Source organism: Neopsephotus bourkii, unplaced genomic scaffold (genome assembly GCF_033783945.1).
Source record: "Neopsephotus bourkii isolate Nb327-2 ecotype Australia unplaced genomic scaffold, CSIRO-AGI_Nbou_v1 NB_1132, whole genome shotgun sequence".
NCBI classification, from domain to species: Eukaryota; Metazoa; Chordata; class Aves; order Psittaciformes; family Psittacidae; genus Neopsephotus; species Neopsephotus bourkii.
The window spans coordinates 3,343,558-3,355,736 of NW_026901618.1; the positions used below are offsets into that span (position 1 = coordinate 3,343,558).

Here is a 12,179-nt window from a genome sequence, read left to right on the forward strand (position 1 = left end):
GTAAATGTTTTCAACACTCAAGCACAGCGCCTATGAGGACTCACTCACACAGTTGGTTTCACGCAGATGAATGTATCTATCCCATTTGGTAGGGCTGCTAATGCACATGCCAAAATATTTACAGGATTGGGGGCCTGCTTTGTAGAAAGAGATGCACGCTGTGCCCCGGAGTGCCACCTTAAAGGAAAACACAAATCCCCGGGTTGAATGCCAACGTATCCCATCATCTCTCCCATCTCTCTGATACTATTCCAGTTGGCTCCCTCGCACTCCCAGATAATTCACACATGTTCACTCAAACACAAACCCTACGGCACCCCTTCCCCCCATGAAAAAGTAACCCAGCTGTTACAAAATTCAGACATTTCATTAACACAGTTTACTGGCTGATACTGCCAAGCAAAATAAAGACAATTAATAATAATCAGGACTGAAGGGCCCGAGACAGCTTATGAGTAAAGGATTGTATTGCTTGTTTAAAAAGTAAAAACCCGCTCCTGCCTGGAGTGATAGGGAACAAAGAGCGGTGATGTATAACCAGGGAGGAAAGAGACTTTCTCTGTGGCTTTTGTAGATTACTGTGTGAATGACAGGAGCGGCAGGAGCAAATACCTCTTTTCATTTGTTCAGCCTGTTGGAGAAGAATAGCAGCGCTTGCCAATGAAGCTGCAGCTGTGCTCCAGCTCCGTTTAATCACTGTGTATGACTGAGGGTTAATTAGCTGCCATTCTTACTGCTATTTGTTGTTCGACTGAAGATTTGCATAAATGTAAGGCTAGGGGGTAACTGATACTTGATTTTTGCCTTCAGAGTGGCCAGCGGTGGAAAATTTGCCCATCCCAAGTGTTTATGTTTGTGGGAGATTCATTGTTTCCTTTCCATTTGACCTGATCTCCTTTTGGCTGATGCATGGTGAACAAAGAGTTCAAAGTTGCTTATCAAATCAAGACGCCTGTTGGGTTTTTGCCTTTAGAAAGGGGCAGACTAGTTAGATGAAGAGACGACTGAGGGATTAGAAAATTATTCCCAGCTGGCAGAGAGGAAAATATATATATGCATGTTTCTATATTTGTATATGTACATATATATGTGATATATTTAACTGATAGTCATCTCAGTGATATATATGTGATCCATCCGTCCATCCATCCATCCACCAATCCATCTATCCATCATGTCCAATCTGGATGGCAAGGAACCAATCATTTGTTAATGATCAAAGTGTCATTAAAAATTAAGGACAAAGTCAGCACAACCAGAACAAGATGTAGCATATTAGGTAATATGCTGAAAAGTAAGAACTTGTAAGATTTTGTAAGCCTTCTGTTGGACGTAGCTAACATTCAAAGTTCACTCCTTAATAAAAAAAAGTATTTAACATGAAACAGGCAATTTCAAAGGAAGGCAAAAATTACTCAGCAGTTCACAGCTACCTCCCAGCAGTGCCTCATGAGAGGGAAGTTCACAATATCACTTAAGAAATTGCATTAATTCCTCACAAAATCATAGCAAAATTTTAACATGAATCAGTAACAAAATCTCGACCTAGTTTGTAATTAAAGAGAACATTTGAAAATGAAACACCATACTGTTTTTTTATTTACTATGATCAGGACAACGCTTATGGATGCTAATCAAAAAAATAAAGAGAAGAAAAACTCATTTTTAGTATGTTAACTTGTGCATAGGATGATACAGAACGGGTAACTCTTTTCAGTGTTCCCCTTAAGTACTTGGTCTGCTACAACTGTTGTTGATGGTCTCTGTAAAATAGTCTAAGGGAAAGAAAAAGACTGAGACGCAGAGGTAGTAGATTTCTAGATTTCAAATCACTGCTGGAAAGTGGCTTTCAAATTGACTGTACCCCTCTAAAGAGAGGTGACTATAAGAAAGCACAGAGTTATTGCCAGTTTCTAAATCCCAACACAGCTTTGTAGTGTCTCTGTCTCTTTGCCTGGTCTCTAAGCCGCATTAGCAGATATTAATTTTCTTTTCTTTATACTTCTATTATCAATCCACCTGACTTCCTACAGACACCTCTGCATATTTTGGGGTTGACACTACCAGAAATCAATCTTTCAGATTCAGAGACGCAAAGAGCATCTAACACACCTGAAATAAATGTGCCTGAAAGGGTAACACACGGCTCCAATACCTCTCCAAGCTCTTAGATGGAATGAACACTGCGGGTTTTAATGCTATATAGATTAAGAAACCCACATGAAAATAAAGACAATTGCATTTTTTAACACTTTCACCTTATTTTGAGCTTTGAAATATACCAATCTTCTGTTATAGCTTTTGATTCAGCCCTGATTACCCAAGAATCTCACATGCAGCCTTTCGCAAAGGAATTTTTAGCCCTTTGGGTATGGAGAAAACTTTAAAACCAGGAAGCTTACTTAAAGGTTTAAAAACTACATGGCAAGTTAAAAAAAATATTGACATGTACAACAAAAAGCAAACCAGCACCAACCCTCACAACTTGTAAACTGATCACTTCATTTTTCTTTAATGATTCTTTAATAATTTCTATATACTAAGATTTTCCAATGTTACAGTCAGAATCATCCACTGGTAAACAGGGTAAGAGAAAGTGAAAATTACAGATATAGTGGTCAATGGCAGAAAACAAATCTAAAAGAACTGAGGGGAGAGGTTAAGTGCTATGCTAGTTAATAAGAATGACAGCTTGCTTTGAATACTCACACTGGCTGTCCAGGATATTGAATAAACCTAATTTAAATTAATTTTCATTATTTGTAAAGTCTGTGTTAGACATCTATCATTGTCAGTACTATTAATATTCTCTTCAGAGACCATATTATCAGCATATTTAAATGAAAGCTTTCCTTTTCAATATTTATTAACTCATTAATATTTCTTAGTACTAATATCCTGGTTGGAATGTCCAAATCAGTGCCTAGTACATGGTATTTTCTACTGATTAAACTTTCTGGATTAAAAGATTTTTAGTCCCAAGTACTAAAAATGCATTTGAGCTCCTGAAATTGTGCTTTCTTTCTATACTATGTCTTAATTTCAATGAATGGCACATAAATTTCACATTTTTGTCCTTTTTTAGTAGGTCGCAGTAAAACAGTGCACTGACCATGTCCTAGTAGCTGACTGAATATGAACTGTGAACGAACGTGCATGTGAATGTTAATTCATCTTACCCGGGTTGCAGTCTGTGAGGAGGGAGCAGATGGAGAGGAGGACTTTAGAAATGGTTAACGCTGGACTCCAGTTGTCTTTTAAGATATCCAAGCAGATGACGCCTTGGCTGTTAATGTTACAGTGGTAGATTCTTGTCCGAAACGTTACCTAGAAAAGACAGTGTGCCTAAGTACAATAGTGTTCAAGCCAACAATTACACAATTAGTAAGCAATTATATTCTGCCTTCCTGGTTGAAATGACAGTAGTCTGCTAGTGTCAGTTAAACCCTGGGCAAGATATGGATGTTCATAAGAAAATAAAGTCTGCCTCTTCCACCTGTGGCCAGCAATGGATCTAGTTTCTGCAAGGTGAAAATGGGACGTTTTCTGAGCTCCTTCTTGCCTCATCGATCTCATTATTTTTGTATTCCAGCCCCTGATCTGGACAATGTTCACAACTCAGGCCCATAGCTACTTCACACTTTGAAGGGAGCCAGAAAAAGACAGATTCTGCCACTGGCTTAATATGTCCATTTTTTCACCCAATAGATTAAGCTAGAAAAAAAGGTGGAGGCATCACATCAGTACCTTTGGAGAAAATAAAGTGAAATGTCTTTGAGAAAGGCTGCTCAAAAAAACCTGCTTTTATTTCCAAATTTTAAATTACAGATGAATCAGTAGGATTGCTTACAAACATATTTTGGTAGTTAATTTTGAGGTTTTCTGTATCCATTTTATACTGTTTCATAGGTTATCCTATATGTAACAAGACAAGGAGAAGATTACTTCTTTTAGTCTAGAGCGATAGGACAAGGGGTAATGGGTTAAAACTTAAACAGGGGAAGTTTAGATTGGATATAAGGAGGAAACTCTTTCCTGTTAGGGTGCTGAGGCACTGGAATGGGTTGCCCAGGGAGGTTGTGAATGCTCCATCCCTGGCAGTGTTCAAGGCCAGGTTGGACAAGGCCTCGGGTGATATGGTTTAGTGGGAGGTGTCACTGCCCATGGCAGGGGGGTTGGAACTTGATGATCGTAAGGTCCTTTCCAACCCTAACTGTTCTATGATTTTATGATTCTATGATGTGCTTCTGCTTCAAGTTGAAGATACAGGCCTTTTATTTTAAAAGAAGTTCAGCTATGAAAGTCCTAGTCCTCTGAACTTTGTAGTTCAGAATGAACACTAGGGCTACTGCATAGGAAGGGGCAATATTAAAGAAACACCTCCTGGGAGTCAACAAGGACTAATTTCTCCACCAGTTCTACTCAAGTGACAAGTCAAACCAGATGGTTTTAATGACATCTTCATAACACCTAAAATGAAGATGTACAATTTCAGAATTCTATCTCATTAGCAATAACCCTGCCAACAGAGAGGCTGATTAGGCAGAAGACAACAGTAGGCAAAGCACTCTCCAATTCAAGAAAGTTGTGCTCTTCACTAGAGTTGGACGGTGCTAATAACTGAGAGTGCTTATGCATACTTACGAATCTCCCTGCTCTACCACACAGACAAACCTGTGTCTGGAGAGTAATGGCAACTGTTGGCAGGCATGATCCTGTTCTGATTTTACTGAATACCAGAAATCTCAGCAAATTCACTGTAACTGAGACCAGGCCACTTATAAGTAAGCAGAAGAGAGGATACAAGTGAAATACACAGTGCCTGGTTTAGTTCTATTAGAAAACACCCATTCTTTAACACACTGAAAAAATCTTCCCCTTTAGATTAAATCAAACAGCTTTGACAAAATAATAGAAAGAAAAGGTAGTAAATTTCAGGTATTAAATCACTACATTCAACAAGAAATACATTTTCTTATAAGTACTTTCCCACATAAATCTGGGAAAGCACTTTTGGAGCTCACTGTCATGCATCAGTGAGTTCCATAACAAAGATCCCGACAAAGCAAGTTAACCAGTTTTTAAATGCATCTATGTCTAAAGGCATTGCCAATTAATAGGATAATTTAATACTTTGGCATTCCATACCCTACATATTTGTAGGTTCTTTCCTTTCTTCCCCCTACAGTTGTGGTTTTATTTATTGTTTTCCAGCCTAAGTGCTTGACTTCTAGGCTTTTTATGAGAATTTAAAACATTTTTGGCACAATGAGCTAAATTAATCCAAATGCTATAGGCAGATGGTCTATTCCCAACCCCCATTTGGAGTCCAAGGGCATTCGGCATTTGGAGTGAAGGAAGTCTTCCGCAGGATCAAGAAGATAGCATTTAGCAATTAAATTACATGTTCACCTACAAAGGGAAGCTATTTTAAATAAGGAGGGTTATAAATACAGGAAAGTGGTAAACTATCTTACATAAACTGCATGTTGAAAGAGTCTACAAAGGGAGCTGGTGTAGAGAAACATCCTGTGAATTGTAGGTCAGTGCTCATTAAGTCTCCAGATTAACTCCAGGCACTCTTATACTTGAGAGACAAGAAAATCGGGGAATGCCTCTTAGCAGCATGTTCCAAGTCTTAGGCAAACACTTTAGCTTCCACTTAATTTCCAGGATCATATGCTTACTTCACAGAACACTTCTGGAATAGGTTTTTGCTTAATTATGTTTCCTCAACAAAGGTGCTTTCCCTGATGAAAAGGTGCTTCCATAATGAAAAATCTGAAGACTTTATTCAGTGGTATCTGAATACACTGAGTAGTAAGACGTATTTCCCCCAAACATAGGGGAAACACACTGAATTCATTGCATGGATTAAATTATACCCTCTAAATTATTTATAGACAGGTCAGTCTGAGCTTGTAACGTGCTTAACAGAATGCCATCAATTTGAGGACGACAGATACATTGTCACATGTTCCCCTGCCGCAGTTGCTTTTAAAGCATTGAAGCAAGGATACTGGGAATTCAGAGAGCCACTGGGATCAATGGAGGCTGCTCATGTCTTTTATAAGCTGTTCAACACTCCACTGCCATCTTAGGTTATCTGGTGGATAAACATAGGTGGGCTACCCTGTTTGTAGTTGGAAAGCTATTGTTAGCAAATACTTAGACCTGAAATGCAGGATTTTTTCATGACAAGCACATCTTAAACCCGTGATGCTGAGGAACGTACCCACTCATGAGATGAGGGTTACTGCTTTCCACTGACAAGTATGTTACTGACTCGCCAAACATGCCAACGCACTTTAAAATGCCTGCTTAAATACAGAGACCTTAGAAAAGGGCAACATACCAAATTTTTCAGAATTTCAAAAGAAGCTGTATTAACAACAGTCTTAATACGCTGGGAACCGTGGACTGATGGTGGCAGGTAACGATGTTCTTGTCCCAAAGCAGCACAGAATACAACTGAGATGACATACTGCATTCCTCCTCCAGGTATTGCCTCAAATTGCAGCTAATGTGGCAAATACTGACATGTAACTTCCTGGATGTTGCGTTTACCGTACCCATTTTGAAGCTATGCAGGGTCATTCTCATGATGTGTGTGGAGAGAAACCAATTGGTAATATCATTCCAGCGGAGCTACATTTTCTTTATTATGGTCATAATTTTGCCTTTGATGACATTTAAATGGCTCCTATAAATGATGCACTCTAATTCTATTTATCCCCTTATGAAAACTCCTGAACAACCACATGCAGGGGCTCAAGGGACTTTGTGGGTGTAGAGAAGCTATCCTCAGACAACTGAATGGTAGAGGAGTAATTTTTTCTTTTTTGAAAGATAAGTGTCCCCTATGGATTTTATTCTCTTTGATTCTGCTGTTTTAAGAGAGTATCTCATTTTTGTTGAATAAAAGTGCAGGGCAGGAAAACGTGAATTACAGGAAAGAGTGAAAAATGGGCCTATCTTCTGAAAACTGTAAGAGTTCTATAAACAAGCTTTTGAAAGGTAATAATAAGGAATTTATACTAAGTTTTTGAAGTAAACAATAATAAATTCATTTGTTTACTGCTGATTGCTAAACCCTTCTGAATACTGTAAATCAGAATTAAATAAATAAACCACCCCTTTTATACAGGCTTTAAGAAGAAAATGATGTTTTCTGAAAAAACTATTAGAGAGAAAAGAAGTACATGTAAAACTACGGCTGACTGTTCATTGAATCAGTTTTAGAACCAAAAACTCACTGCTTATAAAACCTGGGTAGAGTGAATTGAGATGGATTTCAGTTGAGCGAGTGGAGGCAACTGGTTGTAGCCAAGATAAATCACTCCTGGATCTCAGAGCGATTTTAAACACCAGTTTTCCAGCATGACGTAGTTCTAACATCATTCACTATCTCTCTTTTGCACCAAATGTTCCTGTATTAAGTCTAACCCCAGACACTGGAGCATTGGCATTAATGTGTATCACTTGCTTAACCTTCGCCGTAAGATTCAGACAGGTGTCTGTGTAGGGAAAGATGAAAGATTCCCAGAGTCAACAGAAGAATAAACAAAACCAACCCCTTTTGCTTGGCCAACCCTGGAAGCAGGGCAGAAATCCCAGGGCTCTCAACCCTGCAGTTTTGGGAAGTCCCTTTCAAAGTCTTTAACTTCTTACAAGGATGCAATCCTTCATGCCTGCCTGAGATGAAACTTCTGTCTTCCTCAAATATTCCCCAGGAGTTTTGTTTTAATGAAACTGTAGTGACACTACTTGAAGTGGAAGAAGTTATACTGAATACAGGAAAGGTTATGAACGTATTAAAAAATAAGATGCCATTTATGATGATGTTCATGGAGCTCAAGATGGGGTAAGCAGTTCCAATCTCAGTTTGTCAGACTTCTTGAGCAATAGATTTGTGTGGTTCAACAGAGAGAATAATAAAAACAAGATCAGGCCTTTATTCTATTCGAAAAATACTCTAAGCCAATGTAAATGAAAAATATCTATAGCTCTGAGTGACACAATGTTCATGCAGTAAACAATTACATTAATTAGCATCCTCAAATTCATTGCAGAGTGCACTTCATTTTATCTATACCCACCACTGAGGCTGCCTTTCTCAGACAAGATAGTCCATCTCTGGTTTTAAACTACAGATTTGTAGTATTCACATGAACAATTGTTGAGGTACATACTAGATTATCACAGAAAGTGCATTACAAATGACTGACTACATGATGCTCACTACTAAAGAGAACAATTTAAATACATGCAAATAAATGAACTTCAGCCAGTTCTTAAAAAACACTTGCTCACACCTAATTTCAATTGGCAAGGAATAGCTATAGTTTATTTTATCAAGGAAAACATCACCTGCATTACAAGGAAATATGAAATTGTAATTAATTTTGCTTGACCTACAGAAAAGTCTGATATGCAGCCTACTTTAGGTTTCTGTGGCAAAATGCACCATGAGAGAGATAGGTAGCCAGAAGTGACAATTTAAATGGGATATAATAGCATCGACATGAGTTAGCCTTTAGTATTGCTGAAAATGAGACAGTATGCAATGTGAATAATTATTCATCATATTCATGTCAATTACAAAGTTGAATAACTACTCATACTGTCTCATTGAACAGATTATAGCAGGGAAAAAATGGTTTGAATAAGCACAGCAATATTAAAAGGGACCTTGATAATCTTTGATGTACCTGAGAGGGCAAATAAAAAATTGCCCTGAACTGTGTATTTTTTTTCTGAAAACAAAGGAAAAACAAGAGAGAACAAGGGAAACGGATTACTGTTTGGGTTAGGGACATTCAGGATAGAAACAATACTGCAAGATGCAAAGCATCAAAGGCTTTCTCTGACAGTCAATATCAAGTTTTTGTAAAATGATTTTGATTTAATCAGCATAACCTTTCTTACAACTAGTAATTCCATACGGAAAGTTAGCACCAGAGTCCTTTTTATAGAGATTAAATTTATTTCTTTAAGATTTACTGGCCATTTAATAAAGTAAATCCTCCCTCTTGTAGTTTAAGGCACACAGGCTGTATTGTCCTACATGCGTGTCTCTCTGAGTTTGCCAGAGTACTCTTTCACTTTTGTTTTAACAGAATCCAGCTCCTCTAACCTAAATATGAGGAAGCCTAGCACATAGAAACACTTTTATTCTAAATGAAAAAGATCTCGTATCACAGGTGAAAGGCAATATCTGGTATTTACTGTTCTTCCTAACTCTGCTATGCTTCTGGAAGGAGGTGCATTAGTGTTCGCAAGCAGTGGGGGCAGAGGCAGATGTGGCAGGCACAGGGCTCTGGGCACAGAGCTGCTGGTCAGTGGGCCATGCAGGCAGGCTGTGTCAGGTACTGAAAGTCCTAAGCTTTACTGTAAGTAACCTGGGTCTTTTTATCCTCACCTAATTTTAATAGCCTTTGGGTATTTAGGTGCTCCCTACATGAGAAGTTCTAGGCAGACTGACCTCAAACCTGTAGTTTTCTGTCCTAATCAGTTTATTTGCTCTTATTCTATAGCAATAATGTACATAAAATTCTCTCACATCTGCATATACATCTGTTTATAAAAGAGGACAAGAAAAAATGTTGATCTATGATGTATTTTTGGATCATGTGGATTTTATGCAGTAGTAAAATGTGTGATGTGGCAGAATTATGTAGTTTCTGAAACTTCCAATAGACATTACAAGTCCTCTTTTGAAAATATATTTGACAAGCAGTATGCAAACCACTGCTGTGAGGCAGAAGATATTTCCCATAAGATGCCTCTACAGTCCCTTTTGAGGAGCTCTGTGTGATGGATATTCATAAGAAATAGGAATAAATTATGAACCACCTAAGTTTTGGAGAGAGAAGCCAGAAAGAGTTTAGTTGGATAGGGCCAATTGCATCAAGACTAAATAAATCAATACAAATGACTGCTATAAATTAGTATATTAAAAACAGAGCAAAAAAGAAGGCTATTCATTAAAAGAAATGGCAATTCAATTTGGCAATTACTAGAAAAAATATCAGGTAGATGAATTCAAAGGAACTCTCAGAGATTTACATGGTTCGCCCTATCAAACGTGACTTTTCAATTTATTCACAATAAAAAGTAGTATTGATCCTTTCTTCAGCTTAACTATTTCTGCTGGCATCTCTGTCAACCACTTTACACCTCTATGATTCTGTTATTTTGATTGATAGACATTAAAGTTTCTTAAGAAGCCACCTGTCCAGAGCTCTGTACTGCTGCATGCTGCCCTATAGGTTCAACGTTACCTGAAGATACAGGACCTATGAAATAGACTGAGTTTCATTGTAGGTGCTACAAGTGTGGGAACCGCACGCTACGGTTCTCATGCCTGAGAAGAGCCGCCCTGAGAAGAGCAGGACTGAGGCTCATACTGCTAGCTCTGACAGCAGTGTGCTGGTGGTAGATTGTCCATTTCTGCCTCTCAGACACGCCTGTTCATCTTATTTCTGCCCACAGCCACCTAAAGGCTCTGCTTGCTGGGAAAGCCTGCCAATTGCATTGATTGTCATGGATGAAGGATCCACACAGGCTGCTCTCAGCAAGAAGATGTAAATAGCAAGGCTGGCTGAAGGATAAGGGCTGGGGAGGCACAGCATGGGGGCTGGGGAAGGCAGCATTGTGGGAATGTGCCAGGTGAGGGACCAACAGACGATCAGGAGGAGGAGGATGGGGAGGGCAGGAGGCAGCTGAGAAAAGCTGAGAGCAGCACAGCACAGCACTGAGAGCTAATGTGATGTGACAGAAGCTATGAGAGAAGTATGATGAGGCAAATGAACATAAGGGATAACACTGCCAGGAGACCATTGCATTTGAAGCCTAGTCAAATGATGGCCGTATTTGGGGGGGGGGGGGGCCCCCCGCTGGTGGAGAAGAGAAGGTAGACAGAAGCCTGCATTAACTGCAACTGAGTTGCAACTGGTTGCAAATAGTGATGATCAAATAGGCTGTACTTCAGGTTGAAAGCTTCAAAGGCAAATTGTCTTAATAGTGATATACGCAAGTTAAAGTGTGGGTCAGCCTTGTAAGGTTCATTAACAATTTAGGTTAGAAATAACAGGGCATGCTTATTTCTCCTCATCTATTCTTGTAAGCAGTGTTTTTCTATTACACTGCAAATAAAAGCGTCCTTAACAGCTAATCACATATAAAAGATGTGGAAATGACATGATTAATATTTTATAGACACCGCATTGTATTTACAAAGGAAAAAGACCTCCTTGCAGCCCAACCATTGATTTAAACCAGCTCAGCTTTCAAATGCTGAGAACAATTTTTCAGTCAGTTGATAGATCTAGGAGATTTATAAGGAGGAAATGGAGTTTTCTGTTATTTTAATTTTGATTTAAAGGTGATAGAGCATATTGCAGCTTTCACGTCTTTCAAACCATTTTTCAGTCATCTGAGATTAAAGTCTCTAGCAAGATTAATTGTAGCGTTGGGATTAAGAGATTTTATAAATTACTCAAATTCAAAAATAAAGCTAGCAGAGTACTAGGATAATGATAGATACATCCATACTGTATCAGCTACAGCTGAATTGAATTGACACTGTAATAGACTGAATGCAGTCAAACATGAGAAGTTATTAGTAAATATTATTCTTAATGAAAATGCAGACACCACTGCACTGACAATTCCTGGGGGTAAAGTCCTCTTGAAGAACATTCATTTTTCTACAAACACCTGTATGAAAGACTGTGGTATAGCTTCCTGATTTGTCAAGGCTTCCTGCTCCAGAGAGACAGTATGCAGGGCAATGAAATTATTGTCCTTCCTTCAATCACTATAGTACATATAAAGATACAGTGTAAATTTGTTGTGATGGCTAAACTTTAAAGGACCTCAGATCAAAAGTTTGCATACTTGGGGAATTCACCAGATCAGGCTGACTAAAAGATGTGGTATCACCTACTCATATACATGTCTGTATATATACATATATACAAATACACCCACAGATATACACACCCACACACCACAAGAGACATCTATCTATGTGTAGCTGTATACCCCATTCAATATCCCAGAGAAAGACTGGAGAAGAGAGAACTTTTCTTTGTTAAAGCCAAGGGGTGAACTGTCTGAGTGCATTAAGGATGAAATGAAGACAGCAGAAAAAAAGATCTTAATGGGATTTCTGA

General features: G+C 38.5%; 1 protein-coding gene across 1 annotated transcript in view; it reads right to left on the minus strand.

The window, feature by feature from the left end:
• LOC133217319 (ubiquitin-conjugating enzyme E2 E2) overlaps positions 1-12,179 on the minus strand; it is a 208,814-nt gene that overhangs the window by 20,987 nt on the left and 175,648 nt on the right. Inside the window, exon 5 of the mRNA XM_061362715.1 lies at positions 3,180-3,327. Coding sequence (XP_061218699.1) covers positions 3,180-3,327 — 148 coding nt within the window. The remainder of the gene's footprint in view (positions 1-3,179; positions 3,328-12,179) is intronic.